Source organism: Petaurus breviceps, unplaced genomic scaffold, assembly GCF_028583685.1.
Source record: "Petaurus breviceps papuanus isolate PSGF00001 unplaced genomic scaffold, PetGlider_PUasm1.0 90865, whole genome shotgun sequence".
NCBI classification, from domain to species: Eukaryota; Metazoa; Chordata; class Mammalia; order Diprotodontia; family Petauridae; genus Petaurus; species Petaurus breviceps.
The window spans coordinates 3,618,849-3,637,878 of record NW_027187367.1 but is presented as its reverse complement, the minus strand read 5'-3'; the positions used below and the strand labels follow the sequence as shown (position 1 = coordinate 3,637,878).

The 19,030-nt window shown below is 41.6% G+C and overlaps 2 protein-coding genes across 5 annotated transcripts in view; one reads left to right on the top strand and one right to left on the bottom strand.

Annotated features, from left to right (window-relative positions):
• Positions 1 to 403: 403 nt before the first annotated feature.
• On the bottom strand, positions 404 to 13,202 carry MRPS18B (mitochondrial ribosomal protein S18B). 2 transcript variants are annotated; one of them, XM_069073163.1, is made up of 7 exons: positions 13,048 to 13,202; positions 11,360 to 11,462; positions 10,041 to 10,138; positions 9,860 to 9,928; positions 2,199 to 2,265; positions 1,305 to 1,364; positions 404 to 994 (listed from the first exon to the last, which is right to left on the bottom strand). In XM_069073163.1, exons 1-7 carry the CDS (start codon positions 13,123 to 13,125, stop codon positions 708 to 710), a joined length of 762 nt encoding a protein of 253 aa, XP_068929264.1. In that variant the 5' UTR covers positions 13,126 to 13,202; the 3' UTR covers positions 404 to 707. The 2 variants fall into 2 exon arrangements, with proteins under 2 accessions (XP_068929264.1, XP_068929265.1); XM_069073164.1 differs by lacking the exon at positions 1,305 to 1,364.
• A 404-nt stretch (positions 13,203 to 13,606) lies between these two features.
• PPP1R10 (protein phosphatase 1 regulatory subunit 10) overlaps positions 13,607 to 19,030 on the top strand; it is a 16,868-nt gene continuing 11,444 nt past the window's right edge. For 2 of the 3 annotated variants that reach the window (XM_069073162.1, XM_069073160.1), the window contains exon 1: positions 13,713 to 14,486. The gene's annotated coding sequence lies outside the window, so the exon portion shown is untranslated. Of the gene's footprint in view, positions 14,487 to 19,030 lie in introns of all 3 variants that reach the window. The other variant, XM_069073161.1, reaches the window with a different exon arrangement.

Here is a 19,030-nt window from a genome sequence, read left to right as displayed (position 1 = left end):
TTCTCCCCCAGGCACCCCGGGGTTAAAATACCCTAGTGCTTCCTCCCAAGGCAGTCTTCCTTTCTGCTCCAGATCTAAGTAACCAAGTTATCCGATAGCCCCCAGATGGCCCCATTTCCGCCTTAAAAAAGCCAACCAGCCAACCAATTTTTCTTATACATCCATATGCCGCCCTGACTGGAAAAATCAATCTCGGAATGGTATTTGATCTACAGAAGCACCGATGCAGATCCACTCATATACAACTCACTCTGAAATCATGATGCATAAATCGATAGTGAAACTCCTCTTCTTCTCAACAGCATTCCCAACCCCCCCTCCCCTCACCCAACCATTTTTAGGCAAATAGCAAATGGTACAAGTATCTTATCTAACTCCTACAATCTAAAAACAGAGACACATGGATAATAAAAGAATTTTTATTATAAAGGGTTGACTTGACAAATTAGGCACCCTCTATCCCTGAAACTTAAAAATATGGGGTGGAGGAAGCAGCATGAAGTGAAGTCGACCAAAAACATTTATTCAGACAATGTTTCATTTTACCTTCTCCCTGTTTTCTCTTTTCCTCTAGGTCAGAGCTTGCCATCATACTACCCATTTCTATAAAGGGTAGGGATAAAAATCAGTTCAATTTAGGCATCAGGACTTTCTAACATCCATCCTTAAGCTCTGGAGCACCACAGAGTATATCCACCACTTCCTTTCTAGGGGACACTTGTAGATTCCTCTTCCTCAGGGAGAACATTAGTTTTCGATGCAAGTATGGGCATCGTTTCTGGTGGGGGTCCACTCTCTTCCTTAAGATGGCCTCGATAGAGCCTTCGAAGACGGGCCAGCTCTCTCTCAGGTGGCTGCTGCCAATTGTACCATGGATACCAGGAGGTACCTGCAGCTAGGGCAGGAGCCACTGGGGTACAGCCCACAGCTCCATGGGAGTTGCTGAAATCAGTATCTCGGGGCTGTACCAGTGGGATGTGGTAACTGAGAAAACCTAGGGAGATGAAAAAGATGGGGGAAAAAATAAAATAGAAGGCAGTAAATGGGGTGTCATGAGGCAAGGAAAAGTTGAGAAATAAGTAAGGTTCATTGATGAAGTTTAGGGATAAGAGAAAAGTGATTAATGTAACACTGAAATGCTAATGTATACAGAAAGGACAATAGAAAGGGAAAATATCCTATATCCCTTCTCAGACTTTCAGAATTTTAATTACCTTATCTCTCACCACCCCCACATACTCCTCTTTCCAGGCCCTGGTCCTGTTCCTACTTTTAAAACTCCCTGTCCCCTTTCTGACTCTCACCATGGTCTCTGGCCTTCAGGATAGCCTCTGTCAGCTTCTTATGCTGCTTCATACAGACACCTTGTTAAAGGAGAAAATGAGGGAGGGAAAAAGGGAGAGAATATAGTCACCTTATATTGCCATAATATCAACTGCCATAATGTTGCCTCTGGGAATGGTATAGGGTGGCAGTGGACAGGAAAGAGGATTCTTCCCACTATAACGATTAGGAACTTAAAGCCCAGTAAAGATAACCAGTGGCAAGGGTGGATCCAAATCTCACATCTAACTGGAATAAGGACATGTGGAAACAACCAATGTAGAAAAAAGACGGAAAATTCTTGGAAGTGAAGGTTCGGGAGGCACCTGAATATGGCAAGAGGCCAACACTTGCTCCTTCCCTCCTTTGAGGACCATTATCTGATTAATCACACTTTTCATAGCAACACCTTGGCACTCATAGGCTTATTTATACAATTCAATTCAAGCATTTAAATGCTGTATCTTCTGTAATAGATATGGTGGATCAAATTTTAGGAAGTGAATCCCATTTAAGTGCTCAAGGAACCATACAATTTAAAGAAATCCTATGATTCAAAGTGAAATGTATGTCCCTTTGGAAATTAATTATCTCTTCATTACCTTTTAGATACAGTTCTATTTTCCAAACTTGGGTTTACTCAAAATAGGGAACACATAACATTTTTCCCCTGTACATATGCAAGTCTTGATACACATTTATGTGTATCCTTTGCATCTTTGCTGTTACACAGGAAATTTTCCAAAGGCTGGAATCTATATCTTCTATGCTTTCTGTAAGTCTCTAAAAAAGCCTAAACGAGAAAAGGACTTGTTCTCAGTGAAAGCAGGAGACTATATGGGGAAAACCACACTCTTAAGGGGTTGGGATCTAACCTGTGTATGGAGCATGGAAGATGACACCTGTGTGAGCACACACAAACTGTTCCAAGAGCTTCACATTCTGAAGAGAAAGAAATGAAGGTTGCAGTAATACCAGAAAAGGCAGAAGGAGTAGTGTTCCCTCCTTCTAGCACAGCATGTCCTTCCACATCCTATTCAAAACTTCCCAATCTCCCCCATATTCAAGTCTCAACTCATCCATGATATCTCCCCTGATTCTAGACAACAGTGCTCTACCCTTCTCTTGGATACACCTAGTAGCCAAAGCCCATACCAAACACCATTACGCCAAATTTAGCTCTTTTCTTTTTTTTTTTTTTAAAAGCAATTGGGGTTAAGTAACTTGCCCAAGGTTACACGGCCAGTTTTTTTTGTGTGGGTGTTAAGTATCTGACAACGGAACTGATCCCCAGTCCTCCTGACTCTGGGGCCGGCGCTCTTACTCACTTCCTCACTTCGACACCTAGCCGTCCCAAATTTAGCTCTTTTCTATATACTACTATTGCAAAATTCTTTTATCCTTTCCTGTGGGCTAGAGAGATGAGACACGATTAATTAATCAAGAAATATTAAGTGCCTACTATGTACAAGGCACTGAGAATTCAAAGACAAAAAACAGTCCTTGACCTTAGATAAGGAAGGACTGTAAGTTCTAGAAGATTTGAATTCCAGTCCAGATTCTGCTACTTGCTAACCATGTGACCTCAAGTAAGCCACTTATACCCACTTCACAAAAAAATGAAATTCAGTGTTCATCTGCTTTGTATAGGGGCAGTATTATGACTTATCTCTCTCCAATGATTGTGATGTGGAAGTGTCCAGACCCAGGCTTCCTGGAGTTGGGGTACTCCCAGCTAGGTGTCGAAGTGAACAGAGCACCTGCCCTGGAGTAAGGAAGACCTAAGTTCAAATCCAGCCTCAGACACTTAACACTTACTAGCCATGTGACCTTGGGCAAATTACTTAACCTCAATTGCCCTGTCTTCCCCCCTCCAAAAAGAAAAAAAAAAACATCCAATGTTAGTGAGGAGAGCCACAGTCATTTACATGTTGTGAAATCCTAAAAATAGAGGCCACAATGTCTCAAATATCCATCTTTCTACCTTAATATCACTGGATTGTTGAAGGGAAGAGACAAATGCTTTGACCAAAGTTTTGTTTCCATTTCTCTTTTTATGCTGACAAAATACCAAATCTTGAAATCCTACAGCCTTGAAACTCACCCATTTATTGGGACCAGAAGAAACCTCATACTGAATTCTTACCTTAGCTACTTCAGAGTCCTTGTCATTGGAGGAGTGAATAGAAGTGAGATGAAACCTTATAAGGGATTTTGGAAGAGTGAATTCATGTCTCAGGAAGGGACTAATTAAATGACCTGTTTTTGCTTTTTGGAGGGGGAAAGACAGGTACTTAGGGTTAAGTGACTTGCCCAAGGTCACACGGCTAGTGTGTCAAGTGTCTGAGGCCGGATTGAATTCAGGTCCTTCTGCCTCCAGGGCAGGTGCTCTATTCACTTCTCCACCTAGCTTCCCCCTCCCTAGTTCTTAAAAGACATAACTCCCAAGGCAGTTTCTCTTTTATCCTTCCTTTACACTACTGCCCCTACTCTTCTATTGCCACAGTCTTGGATTACTCACATTACTCAAGCCTTCACACTTATTCATGTGCATCTAAATGAAGTTAGAGAAAAACTACAAAACTGTGCTGACTTGAGTCCACTACAAACTTATGTTAAATAATATCACTGCAAGATGGCAATGTTTTTACAGCTTCCTAATCAATTCGCTCTCCCAGTCACCACACTGGCCTTTCCCACACTTGCTTCTTTTCTCTATTCCCCCATCTTCATCCTCTCAGTTGAGAACCTCTTCATATATATATATATCACTGAAAAAAAATCGAAGCCATTAGCCAAGAGTTCCTTATTCTCTCCTCATACTCTTATCACTCAGAATGTCTTCCCCCACACTCTCCTCCTTCATCTCTTTACTAGAAGAGGTGGCCTCTCTATTTGCAAAGGTAACCTGAACAAATGATCTCAGTCTATCATATCTTTAGCAGAGTGTTTCTCTATTAGTACCTACTTTCTCACTTTTTTTTTTTTGCTTTTTTGGAGGGCAGTTGGGGTTAAGTGACTTGCCCAAGGTCACACGGCTAGTTTTGTGTTAAGTGTCTGAGGCTGGATTTGAACTCAGGTCCTCCTGACTCCAGGGCCGGTGCTCTATTCACTGGGACACCTAGCCGCCCCTCCCACTAACTTTCACCCCTCTCACTAACTTTCAATATCTCTTTGTCTATTGTTTTCCTGCTGCCTACAAGACATGCCCATGTCTCCCCCATCTTCAAAAACCCTCCCTTTATCCACCCATCCCTGATAGCTATCATCCTACAGCTCTCCTCTCTTTTGTAGCTAAACTCCTAGAGAAGGTTATTGGTATCACCATTTCCTTTCCTCTCATTCTCTTCTTAACTCTAGAAGTCTTTGAGGTTTTCAACCTCATCATTCAATTGAAACTGCTCTCTCCAAAGTCATTGATAATCTCTTAACTGCCAAAATCAAATACCTTTCCTCAATCCTCATCCCTCTTGACTTCTGAAGCCTTTAATACTATTAATCAACGGTCAATAAATACTGAGCATCTATATTAGGTGCTAAGTGCTGGGGATAAAAAACACAGCCAAGTTCGAAATGAGACTATGAGCTAATGCTGAGGTTTCTCCTAAATGAAGGCTTGGAGTTCATGGCCCTACCCTCCAATCAGAGAAGCTGAGAGTAGTGGTGAGGTAGAGTATCAAGGCTGATGAGATCTTGTAGGACAATAAGATTTATCACAGTAATGAGCTTCCTGGGACAGGGTGGAGAAGTCAGTGTTATTCAGTCACGTCCAACTCTTTTTGACCCCATTTGGGGTTATCTTGGCAAAGACACTGGAATGGTTTGCCATTTCCTTCTCCAACTCATTTTAGAGATGGGGAAACTGAGGCAAACAGCGTTATGTAGTAATCTGCCCGGGGTCACTGTAATGGGAATGAAAATTTGGAAGATCTTCCCTGCCCCTAGGCTAAAATGCACCTGAAGCCTGGGGAGGGAGGCTTGTTTTTCAGTAGATACTTCTTGATTGGCCAGTGAGTCAATAAGGTTGTTACATTCTCTGAGCCAGGAGAAGGCTATATAAGCCCTGATGTGTAGCTTTGTTTTGGGACTCACTTTGAGAAGTGTTCTGTGATTTGATCTGAATTCTGGGAAGCCGTTGTTGAGAGTCCCCAGCTTTGAAAAACCCAGATGTGGAAACCCAGATGTTGACTGGGTATGGATGTAATGGTTGGACAGTTTGGAAACTGTCTATTTGATCTGTTTCTGTCTTGATAATTCTGTATGTTCTGAAGTTCGGCGTGCTGATCTTTTTCCCCTGAACTAGGTAAATGATATACGTCTGACTGATTAAAGTAAGCTTGTTAACCCATTTTGAGTTGCTTTCCTTTATCAAAGCAGATCCAAGAACCTGTGGTAGCAGCAAACCCTGAGGACGAGCTTGGGGTGCTTGCTACTACAGTCACATGGAGGCAACTAGTTGGCAAAGTGGATATACCACTGGACCTAGAATTTGAATCTGGCCTCAGACACTTACTAGCTGTGTGATCTTGGCAAGTCTTAATCTTGTAATCTGTAAAGTTACACACAACCCCAGGTTTCCCCATCCTTAAGAGAAACCCCACTTAACTGATCATCCCTTTCATAACCAAACTCCTAGAAGCTGTTGATACTCCTGACCTTCACTTCCTCTCTTCTTAACCCTTTGCAATCTGGCTCCTAACATGTGGCACTCTCCAAAGTTACAAATAATCTTTTAAATGAAAAATCTAATGAGCTTTTCTCAATCCTAAATGCTTGACCTCTCAGAAGCATTTAATACTCTATCACCCTCTCCTCTTGGGTGTTTTTTCCTCTCTGGATTTTCAGGAGAATGTTTCTCTCTTCCCTTTCCTCCTGTCTGACCCACTCCTTCTAAGTCTCCTTTCCTGGATCATCATCTATATCACAATCTTTAACTATGAGTGTACCCCAAGTTCAGCCCTGCGTTCTCATCATCTCTACACTCTTACTCTGGGCAATTTCATCAGCTCCTATGAGTTCAATTATCATCCCTGTGAAGATGATTTCCAGTTCCATATATGCTGCTCTAAGTCCCTCTTGTGAAGTCTAATCCCATATCACCATTTCCATATTTCCTACTAGATATCCCACAGACCTCTCAAACTCAAAACGTCTCCAAAAGACCACATTATAAGATATTAGCTAACTTAAGACTATATGACACTTTTGAGACACCCTATATACCATCTGGACCTCACTCACCTTGCAAATTTCCCAGTTTCTGTTAAGGGCATCACAAATCCTTCTAGTCAAACAGGTCCAACATCTCAGAGTCATCGGACTCCTCTCTCCTCCCCTCACAAATACAATCACTTGACAAGCCTTTCTGATTCTAACTGTACAACCTGTCTTCCATCTCTCCCCACTCACATAGCCACAGTTTAGGCACCCCCATCACCTCTCACAATTAGCCTCCCAATTGGTTTCCCTGTTGCAAGTCTCTCCCCTCTCCAATCTTTCTTCTTCAGAGCTGCCAAAATATCAGAATAATCCTAAATGTCTGGTTCTGTCACTTCCCTGCTCAATAAACTTCAGTGCTACCTATTCCCTTTAGCATGATAGGATCATAAACCTAGAGCTACAACAACTTAAAAGGTCATAGAGTTCAACTCACTTAAAGATGAGAAAACTAAGACCCAGAAAGATGAGAAGATCTGCCCATGATGACACACACAGTGTCAGAATAAAGACGGGACTTGGATCTTCTGACTCTACATAGTCCTTGCTCTTTCCACTACACCTTGTTGGCTCCTGATAAAATACGATTATTTTATTTGGCATTTAAAGTCCTTCCTGACCTGGCTCCACCCTACCTTCCTCGCCTTGTCAGGCTCCCACTACTCCCCTTCACAAACTCTTCAGTCTAGCCAAGCTGGCTTACTTGCTGTTTTTCCTACAGAAAAGACTATCTCCAGGCCTTTGCACAGGCTGCCTCTCCATGTCTGGAATATAGGCCCCTCCTCATCTCCACATCACAGAATCCCTAGTTTCTTTCCAAACTCAGGTCAAACACTACCACCTACATGAAGCTTCTCCTAATTCTCTATCCTCTTCCTCAGGTGCTAGTGTCCCCATAATTATCTTGTATGCCCAGTCCCTACAATACAAGTATATCGATTAACTCTTATTAATTGAAATATAGTATTTTAGGAAGGGAACATCTGAAGTGGCTGCTGGATAGAACTGAGGAAAGATATCAAGGTGATTTCCTTATAACTACTCCCAATTAAAAGTTGGAAAATGTGAAGATTCAATTTAATAAGCATTTATTATATACCTAACAATGTCACTATGTTAGACACTAGGAATATGAATAGAAAATAAAGAAGTTCCTACCCACAAGGAGCTTTTCTTACTGAGACTTACAATATGCAAAGAGATGTAATACAATATAATTTGAATAATGAAGAGACCAATTACAACTAGGAGAATGAGGAAAGGATTTCCACAAAAGGTGGCATGAGACATGAAGGAAGCTAAAGATTCAATGAGAAGGGAAGCACATTCCAGATATGGAGGACAGCAAGTAGGCCATTTGTTGGAACAGGGATAATTATAGGTATATGAAAGAGAGGAATTCACAATACATCCAAAGGTGGGTTGGGCTTTAAATAGCAATATGAGTATTTTGTATTTTATCCCAGAGTCAAAAGCCACTGAAGATTCCTAAGAAGGAAGATGTACTTTAGGAAAATTATTTTGGTACTTGTATAAAGGATGAATTAGAGGGTAAAAATGGAAGCAGGGAGACTATGGCACAGACCTACCAAGAAGACAGTAAGAACCAGAACAAGGCTTGTGGCTCTAAGTGGCATGCGAACAAGGGGACAGATATAACAGATGTTGCAGAAATAAAATCTGCAAGACTTGGTAACTGACTAGATATTGGGGGGGGGTGAGGTTAAGGAAAGTAGAGTTGAGGATAAATACTGCTAATGTCACAAATCTGGGTGACTAAAAAGTGCCCTTAAAAAAAGGAAAGAAAAAGGAAATTTGAATAAAATTCAGGTTTAATAACAGAAATAATGAATTCTAGTTTGGATGTGTTAACTTGATATGTCTATGAGTCATCTACATAGAAAAGTTCAGTAGTAATGGGAACTAGAGTTTGGGAGAGAGTATAGGGCTAGGCATTGATTTGGGAGTTACCTTCATATAGAGAGAAGAGACCTCAGTACTAAGAACTGGGGAATACCCATGGTTATAGAGAGAGGTGGATGATCAAGGAAGCAGAAAAGAATCATGACTCATCAGAGAAGCATGAAGAAATTAAGAGAGAGTAGACTCAAAGCCAAGAAAAGAGTTTCTAGGATGAAAGGGAGTGGTTAAAAGTGCCAAAAATTGCAGAGAGATATAGGATAAAGGCTGTGAAAAGCCATCAGATTTAGCAATTAAGAAATCAATGGTGACCTTGAAGAGGACAGTTTGAGCCTGTTTGTGGGGTGAGAGGCCAAGTTGCCAAGGGTTGAGAAGTGACCAGGAGGTGAAGAAGTTGAGGTAATGACTGCAGATGGCTTTTCCTATTTTCTAGGTGTTTGTGAAAAGGTGAGATAATAGCTTGAGGAGATGGTGGGGTTAAGTGAAAGATTTTTAGAGATAAGGGAGACTAAGCATGTTTATAAGCAGCTGATAAGAAATCAAAGGGACAATCAAGGTAGCAAGCTCCTACAGGAGAACAGATTAAAATAGTAATAGCTAACACTTATAGAATGCTTTATATATGTTAATTCATTTGGTCCTCACAACAACCCAGGTACTATTTTATAATAAAGAAATTGAGACAGAGATTAAATGATTTATCCAGGGTCACAGAACATAAAAGTGTCTGAGGCAAAATTCAATCTGAGGTCTTCCTGACTTTGAAATCCTATGCCAGGAGTGGGGAACCTTCAGCCTCAGGACCATGTGTGGCCCTCTAGGTCCTAAAGTGCAGCCTAAAGTTCACAGAACAAATCCCCATAATAAAAAGATTTGTAAAATTGGACTTGATCAAAATGCCACACCCAAGGACCCAGAAGCCTGGAGGCTGCAGGCTCCCCACCCCCCTACCTATGCTTTTTTTAAATTTTAATTTAATTTTAATTTTTTTTTGCTTTTTGGAAGGCAATTGGGGTCAAGTGACTTGCCCAAGGTCACAAGGCTAGTTTTTTGTGTGTGTTAAGTGTCTGAGGCTGGACTTGAACTCAGGACCTCCTGCCTCCAGGGCCAGTGCTCTATTTACTGTGCCACCATCTAGCCACCCCATCTACCTATGCTTTTTATCCACTGTGCCAGCTAGCTGACTGCAATTATGAGATAAAGGGAGTAGGGAGGGTGGTCTTGAAAGCTACTTTTTTAAGAATTGGAGCAAAGGAGGAAAGACTAGGGAATAACTGTCAGTCATTTTGAAGTGTAAAGGAAAGGGACAGCAGAAATATCACTTAAGTATACAGTGTATATATATCCTAGTCCCTGAGGTGGGAAAAGGTGAGTACAATGAAATTTAGAGATGTCTTACTCTAAAGTCCACATGGAGCTTCTGATCACGGCAGATAGGGCAAGGGTTCCCAGCAACTTTGCTCCCTCGCTGTAGGAGATAAAGGAATGAGCATATGTCTTTTGTCAAGGTCCCTCCAATCCCACCCTGTTACCCTTGGATCTTTGTGTCAAAGATCCAATTCTTCTTCTTCCCTACTCACAATGCATGTCTTACGGGTTCGCTGTGGTGGGATACCACCTTTGTGGTTTCGTCGATAGTCAGCCCAGACTGGGCGGGAGCCATATCGATCCAGGTATTCTAGAAAGGAAAGCAAAAGACAGGAAGAGGAAAGAGGAGGAAGATAGAAATAGGAACGTATTAAATGCTTACTATGTAGTAAAAAAAACTAGTAGCCAAAAACTATGCTAAACACTTCACAAATATCTCATCTGCCCTATAATAATTACTAAAAACTACTTCTAGGGCTCCACTCTCCTTATTCATACATATTACTTCCCTTTAGGACCTAAATGCCCTTAATAAAAGGATTGTTCTGTGGTGTTTGGATTCAGTCAAAGAGCTGCACTTGAAGACCTAGAGGACCATATGTAGCCTCAAGATCAAAGATTCCCCACCCTTGCTTTGAGGGCAAACTAAACCATCCCACAAAATTGCCCTAGGTATCTATCTATGCCTTTGCTTATACTATTCCCTATGCCTGGAATGTCTTCTTAACCCTTCTACCCCATCCCTCAAGACCCAAATAAATTACTATACCTTTGAAAAGCATTTCTTATATCCAACTTAGTGCTAATCTTTTCTTCCTTTCTCACTAGATAACTTTAAAAGTCTTTTTTTTTATTTTTGTACCTCTCTTTTATACTAATCATTTTCAGTTTTTTGTTCTGTTTCGATAATTTTCAAAGACTTCACCTCCCCTACTGTATTTTCCCTAGAGATCATTCCCTATTCATCTCTGCATTCCTTCACTAAATATTTAATAAGCATCTATTTGATAAAGCATTTTGGTAAGTGCTGGACATAAAAGTTTAACAAAAAAACTGGTTTTCTTGCCCTCGTGGAACTTTTATCTACAATACACAAAGACTAATAACTACAATACACAATGATATATAACAAGTATATCAGAGTCCCAAAACAAAGTGTTATTCAAGAAAGAGTTGAAAAAGGGCATTACCAAGGGGAAGAATCGAGAAAAGGGAGGATATACAGAAATTCAACATGTTCTAGGCATTACAGTCACTGGAAACAGTTTGTGAAAAAGGTGAGGTGCAACGTATAGAATACAATGTATGTCAAAGTTGAGAAGAGAAATAACAATAAAACTGGAGAGACAGAGTACTGTTAGATTGTATCAACCTCAGTACTTTGCATTTGGTTCAGTGTTCACTGAAGGACAATTAAGGAGAAACATTCCTATACAGTCTGTTCTTCCTTTTAGGTTCTGAGTGATTTCTCTCTCTCCCCTTATTCTCCACCTTTTCCCTTCCCTCTTCCCACACCTTTGTTATATGGTACCTTCAGTTTCCAGATATTCCCAAGGAGCATCCTGATAGAGGGAGACAGGAATGGAAGATTCTTCCTCAAGGGGAGCTTTGGTGCATAGAGCACGGGGAGTAGCCTATGAAACAAAAAAGGGGAAGATTTAGGAAGGAAATTAGATATCTTATTCTTTATCCCCCAAACCTCCCCTCTAGAATTCTTGAGCTTCTGTTAAAGGTGTCAAAATCTGGCCTCAGACATTTAACACACACACAAACAAAAAAACCTAGCTGTGTGACCTTGGGCAAGTTACTTAAACCCAATTGCCCTCCAAAAAGCAAAAAAAAAAAAAAGACAGGAAAGGAACATTCCTATTCTGTCTATTCTTCCCTTTAAGTTCCAATCACAGAATTTAATTAGGATTAATTAAATTATAAGATTAGGATAAATTAAGAGAACTGGCATTAAGAGAAAGATTAGGGGCACTAGAAATCTATATTCCTAGGGGAAAAAAACTGATGTCAAAGGAACGATAAGGTGAACTGGGTATGATGTTTCAGGTGACTAAAAGAATACCTAAGTTCCCAAGAGTTGGATAAAGTACCCAGGAAAAGGTTATGTTAGGATCACAGGATACCTGTGCCACACATACATCCTCATCTCAACTCTTCCTCTGAATCATTGGGCTTACCCTGCTTTATAAAAATAAGTCTCCCATTCCACAAGAGTGAGCAATCTGAGTCCCAAAGCTGGAATCAAAGACCTGAGTCCTGTAATTAACTCCAGAGTGACCTTAATCTCCACACCTTTGAGGTTAACTTGCCCCATTTCAGGGAATAGCAACTGTGGGAAGCAGCCTCCCCTTTTTACCCCAACTAAGGACCTTCCAGGTGGTGAGTAGTAAAGCCAGGGGTTTCAAGAGATAAGGGAATTTGGGGACCTGGGGGAGGAATGTCTAAAGGAGGTTTGAATAGTAGTATGACAGGCAAGAGACCTTCAGGACAAAAGGGAGCAGTATGTTAAGCTCTTCAGATCCTCCCTACATCCATGGGAATGGAGAGATAAATTACTGCAGTGTACTTTGAGGATCACAAGCACCACTCAAGATGTCAGAAGCATCAAAGGGCTACATAGTTCTTGTATTCAATGGTTCACATACTGGATATACAAAGAGCTTTAGACTGAAATTAATTGCATAGGAGGAGCTTGTTAACATTTGAGGAGTTCTCAAGACCTAAGTGGGGCAGGAATGGAATTCCCAGGTCAGAACTCTTTTTCCTCGTCCTTCACTTTCTATCTTGTGAACACGGTGTCTGGGAAGAGAAAGAAATGTTAGGGGGCTGCTACAGCAACTGGAAGAGAGAAGAGCTCCTCCTGGACCACCATGGCAACGCAGCACACCCTTTCCTCCCCGTTGCCTGTTGCCATGGGAACACTTAAATGTACTCAGTAAATATAGGCAATCCTTAGGAACTATGTACCACCCCTTGGCATGCGCCCCAAGTCCCAGGACAAGATGCAAGAGACTGAGTAGTGAGAATGCTGTGGCCAAAACAATCGAGACAGGAGAGCGCTGGGCTTTCTCCTGATTCTCCCAGACCCTAGAAAGGGAGCTTTTTCCGGGCCGGGAGGGGAAAGGAAATCGGCCAGCCCGAGCCAACTAAAACCAAGGCCGCGTGCTGCGAAGAAGGAAAAGAGCAGGAGAGGAGAAACTGTATAGATACCTGCACCCAGTTGACCCCTCTGACAGGTGTGAGGCCCAAGAGCTGTCTAAACAGAAGACTTGGGAGAGAGGTTGCCATCTTGGTGTACGGTTAAGGGAGGAGGGGGAACGAGAAGAAGCTGCGCATGTCTGTAAGCAGGCTGGGTGGGGCTTATGTGAGAAACGTACATCGCCGGAACGTGACTGTGCGCACATGCGTAAGTGCGTAGGGGCGAAGGTGACCAATTTTAACTGCGTCACTATAGAATTCGACTTCAAAATTACTATTGCTCTAGCCAGTTCGCTATGGCTCCTAGCCCACTGCTGAATCTTTTGCTTCGGAACTATTTTGTGGTTGATTTGGGGCCCCGGTCCCACTAGTGCGCATGCGCGGAATCGGTTAGGCCAACCAAGTGTGAGACTGGACGGTGAAGGGGTGGGAAGGAATAAGATCAGAGAAGGAAGGGAAGGCGGACCCAACCAATCATCTTAACCCTAATCGCGAGCCGAGGGTTGGGTGCGGAGAGCGGAAGAGTGAGTTGAGTTGGGTGGAGCGTGTGGCACGACAGCCAATCAGCTTGTGATCCCTTGATGTGGTTGACCAATTAGCTTGCGCCTCGCCAACAATGGCGCAGGGCGTCAGTACCTCGTGAGCGCGCTAGTGTGCGCGGGGCGGTGTCCTTGTATAAAAAGCATCGTCCGAGCGGGTAGCCGCCATTCTGGGGTTCGTTTAGAGGTAAGTACGGGTATTTTGTCGGTTGGTATGTTGCGTGGCGGCATAGTGGTAGAGTAGCGAAATGGCGGTGGGGTGATAACGAAGTTTATTCTAGTGTTGCTTAGGTTTTGGAGACCGGTGGGTGCGTCTTGGAAAGCCTATCAGGCTGTAAACGAGACGTAAAGAGATATTAAAACCAATAATAATGACGTTTTCGTTTCCTCCTTTATTTTCCTTTTCCCAGGTTCGAATTTAATCGGAGGAAACAGCCCGGCCACGAGGAAAAAAGAAGCAGCCGTAACAGCATCTAAAGGATCCTTCGAGGGGGGGGGAGCAGCAGCTACCAACCCAACCACTTGTGTCTTCTCTGCCCCATCGCCCTATCTTGTTTCCCGCCCCCTCCCCCAGCCCAAGCTGCTTGGGACTCAAATCTGTGGCTGAAGGACCATCACCACAAAATCTATCAAAAATAATCAACTACCCTTCCTCCAACTCCCAAGTCCCGTCAAATCTGCCCATCCAGCGTCTCCTTTTTGAATCCACTCAGTTTTTTTTTTTTATTTCTAAGACCCTCTCCTTAAGTGGAGAGGGTAATGAATCCTGAGTTGGCTTTATTTTTTAAAGACTTTTTGATCCAATGAGGCCCCCCAAGTAATTAAGCTTTGGGTCCTGGTTGGTTTTATTTTTTTCTCCAAATTTTAACCCCCCCTGAGCCCGAGGTGCTGACGTCGCAAAAAAATTGGATAGTAAGTGTCGAATTTTCAAAACCAGCATTACAACAAGAAATCAACGTTTCCCGTTGTGAAACAAAAAAAAAAATGAGAGGAAGAAATGAGATCGTAGACAAAAAATAATTGAGCTGGAGAACGACCAATCCGGTCGCTTGAGTCTCCATTGAAAAAAAAAAAACATTAGGTCTTAAAAAGTCTTGTTCTCTCTCCCCTACCACCTCCCTCTTCCCTGCCCTGGTGCAGGCACGGAGAGGGTGGGGGGGCCGACAAGTGAGGATTTTCTTGATGGTTAACCCTTGGTAATCCAGCCAATTTTCCAGACTGCCAAAGCCATAAAAGTTCGTTATCTTTTTATAAAGAGGAATGGGATACCTTCCTCTAGATGCCAGCAGTCTTTCGGAAGGGTTAATGAGCTCACATACAAAAGACGTGGATCTTGTGGCCTAAAAGTCCCACTTCTTTGTGTGTGAGACAAGCAGGGGCGCCTTTCAATTGGCCAGATTAATAAGCAATCTGTACATAAAGATTGCAGGGTAAGGAGATGAGCAAAAAAATATTAGAAAGTAGCTGGCTACGACTTATGGTTAAATCCTCTCGTTATATTTAAATGTAATTTGCTTGAGGTATATATATATATATGTGTGCTTTACATAGGTGGCAATCTACGAATAAAGATTGCAAGACACTTAAACCAAAGTAAAATATAGTGCCAATACATCCAAAGTGTTAGTTGGGAAGGTAAAGAATGTCTTGTAATTGTTGAGTTTGCAGCTTTTTTTTTTTTAATAAGAAGAAAAGTGGTTTATAACCTTTAACTTGAATTTTTTTAATGGGTGCAGTTGCGGGCGGAGGAAAGTGGGAGGGGGGCAATGTGGGGAATTAAGGCGTGTAATTTTTAAAGGCCATTTAGTGCAATTGAATGCTAGCTTTCTAAAAAATTTGTGTCGTTAAAAGGAATTTTTTTTTCTTCCCTGCTTCAATATGGCGACTTTTCCTTGTCCTTTTGTCTCTTCCGAGCGGCGTTGCAGGTTGTGTCTTTACCCATTTTTCTCCTGTCCTTTTCCCACCTTGACCTCCTTTGTTGGGAGGGGCCCAACTCCCCTCCTCCTTTATTTGTAGTATAGAAACGGGGGTGGGCTGTATTAGCTAGCAGTTTGACCCCCAGCTGCAAATTCTTCCTCTATCCCAAGCAGGAGAAACAACTTTTAAGTAACATTTTTAATTGCCTTTGTTTTTACCAAATCAAATGAAATTTAGTAAGTTAAACACAATTTGGGGTGGGTTTTTTTTTTTAACTGGGGACGGGTTTTAATGGGCTGTTTGTACTGTAACCTTTACGGCAAACCATAGATGTTTTTTTTTCCTCCTTGAGTCTTCTCCATTGCAAGATGGCGTCCCTGCTTTGTTGTTTTTCTCCTTCCTCTTCCCTCTTGCCAGCCGGAGCTTAGGGCTGCTTTAGGAGGTTAGCTAAGGGGGAGGAGCAGTTTGAAAAGGTGATGTAATCAGCTTTCCTTCACTCTCCTCCACCCTCCTGAAACTCCACCCCCTGAGTTTTGCATTTTGAGCCATGATCCAACTTGGGGAGGAGTGAAGCCTGTGACTTGAATACTTTCTTTTTCTGTCGGCGTATTTGATATTAGTTTGTTTCGGTTCTTTTTCTTTCACAAAGCACCCCATTAACTCCAACAAGCCAGTAGAAATTATTAGGTCTCTGGGGGTTGCTTCTCTTCTCCAGTGGTGCCTGTGGGTAGGTTTGAGGCTTAGCAACAATTTTTCATCTATTTCAATATCATAGGAATTCCCCCACATAAACACAACCTGGGAAACAATAAGTAGAATTTACCCATTTCTTTCCCATTCTCTGAGCCCAAAGGATAGAGTTAATCTGGCTGTTTACAGTCTTGAATAGGAAGGATTAAATAAATCTGTGATCTAAATATGTATTTCCACTTGTTAGGTTCATGCTGGACCTAGTCCTTAGTCTAGGGACATTTTCATCTTTTGAAGGGTAAGGGTGGATGCTGGAAGGCTTTTCTTTAAATTTCCCATCTTCCTCCTCCTCCCCATCTTTTCTGGTTTTGGGGGGTAATTGTGTTCCGTGCTGTACCACCTCCAGTTGCTTAGCCTCCTGTACATGGTACTAGGATGAGGAGTGAATCTTTAGGAAAAAGGCTGCAGTTGTAAACTCAAGGCAGGGGGAGTCAAGCTTCGTTTTCTGGTAAGCAAAACCTTTCTGGTATTACATTTCACAACCTTCATTTCTGTTTTCCAAATAATCATTTTTTATCTTTTTTTTTCCTTTTTTTCTCCCGCCCAAACTTCTGGCTAATAATGGAAACATAATGTTCTGTTCTCCATTTTCAACTCATGCAGTGCTGTAGCAACCAGTGCATGTCCAAGCTGTGGCAGTACTCAAGGCTGGTGTTTGTGTCCTGTCCTTCCTCTTTTTTTCAATTATCAAATATTTTCCAAAAATCTTTTACAAATTTTCAGATCCTCAGGCTCATGGCAAAAAGTTGAAAGGCCTGAACTTGATCATTCCCTTCCCCAGCAAATTTGTTGCTGGATGTGTAGTATCTAAAGAATTCCTTAGCATCCAGTTTGAGGAGGTCCAAGAGATTTGTGCCCTAAGTTAGACCTATCTACACTACCCATTTTTCAGAGGTTTTAGTTTACCCCCACCCCCTGCACTTTAGATGGTAGTGAAATTATTGTGTCTCTACCATGTATACCTGGGGATGTGAACATAATATCCCCTTGTGTTCCTCAAATAGACTAGGGAAGTAATTATGGGAGTCTCTCTGCAGTTTGAAAATTGAGGTATAAAGGAGTCTCAAGGAACCAATTTGGGAGTGCCAGTCTACTAATTATTTTGAGTTGTATTTTGGCACCTTTCCTGCCATACAAAGCTCGTGATCCTGGCATTTCTCTTGTAAAAGACAAGCAGGCTGGAATTCCCCCATTACCCCAGTACACTTAGTAGATAAAGCCTTGGTAGGGATACAGATGTAAAAGAGACCCTGAATCCAGAAGTTTACTGCATGATAGTAGGCCACAATTCATATCTGTCTCCTAAGAGCTATATAATTCTAATTTTCTCTGATGCCAGGGAAAGGCACAAGTCAGAATGATTTGACTTCCAAATAACCTGCCTTTAAGATCCCTAGGGGGAAAGGAATGTGAATTTTAGGCTAGTAACAAAATTTAACTATCCAGAAGTGCTGTAACAGAACATGGCTCATGATAATACATGCCTTCATCCTCCCCTCCCCATTTTGTTGAAAGGAAACAATTTTATCTTTGGGATAGACAATTTTAGGAGATCTTACTTTGAGTTTCACATAACTTTAACTCTGAACCTACTCAATCCACTCCTAGTAATAATGAGATTTAGAATTTAATTTTACTCAGCTAGTTAATTGACAAGGTTTTTCACTCTTTCATTAGTGAAGCCAACAGAAAAAGTCTTGTAGGGGAAGGCTTTCTAGTCTGGATCCTTTGTGTACCCCTGAATTACTCATTTCTGTGTTAAAGCTATGGCTGAGGATAAAACACCCAGAGCAGTATAATGAGGATCTGGCAGCTAAGCTATAAGAAAGAAATCTGGCTAAATGAGAGCAATGGCCCTGAGAGTTGGAATTTGTTTATTGATTTTTGAATTGTTTACTTCCTTGGTTAGGGACTCTACTCATGTTCCCCCAAAAAACTTAATCTGGTCACTTGGTTGCATGAATCTGGCTTCGCTCCCAGAGGAGTAAAGCATTTATGCTCTCCATTTTCCTCTCATCTCTACGCTGTATTTTTCTAAGTTCTCTCATTCTTTAAGGAAATGAGCTCACATGGTTCATTTTTGGGCCCTGATTTCTTATTCCAGAAATGTGACCCCAGATTTATTTACTCCTGATTTTTACATGCCAAATTCTAAGGCAAGAACATTTTTAATAACCAGATTTTATTATAAACTGGGGAGTCTTTCATAATTATCTTTATTCCAATTAAGAGATGTCACTTCATTATGCCTAGGTTTTCTGCTATAGCCCTATAATAGGAGCACTTAACTCTTACTTTGCTCTCTCTGGTTCAGTAGTTCTCTGGTTCTGCCTTTTTTTGCCCCCATGAGATTACATGCCCTTTACAGTACCTGAAAATGCAAATTTGTAGGTTAACTGAGTCCTGAACTTGAACTGAGTGAAAGCTAGAGTTTTTTGGGGGGAGATTATCTCCTATCTCCAGAGATTAAAATGATAACTTTTATCTAGACAGGTTCTCTTGAGAGCCCTTTTTGTGGTTGTTTAAAACTACTCAGTAATTTGAGAAGAAGCTTGGGATAAAGGTGATTGTGTAACCTTTTCTGCTGTGATGGCTACATATATTTTCTGCTCTCTTCTCTCCATTGCTTAGCTTTTTGTATGAATGAGAGATGACAGTTATATTCTGTTCCAATTGAAAGAATTTACCTTGATATCAGGCCCTTAATCTCATGGTTTGAGGAGACTAATGATTTGCTTTGCTTTCCATTTAGTAAAGAGAAGGTGGTAATTGGGGTTTCCCTCAGGTCG

Bases quoted from the DNA above. Each gene is read 5' to 3' on its own strand.
- MRPS18B (XM_069073163.1), bottom strand. From the start codon at position 13,125: ATGGCAACCTCTCTCCCAAGTCTTCTGTTTAGACAGCTCTTGGGCCTC. The intron at 10,139-11,359 runs GTACCATATAAC...TTTCCTTTCTAG, and splicing joins GGAATATCTGGAAACTGAAG to AATACCTGGATCGATATGGC. The intron at 1,365-2,198 runs GTTAGATCCCAA...TCCTTTAACAAG, and splicing joins CTTCCATGCTCCATACACAG to GTGTCTGTATGAAGCAGCAT.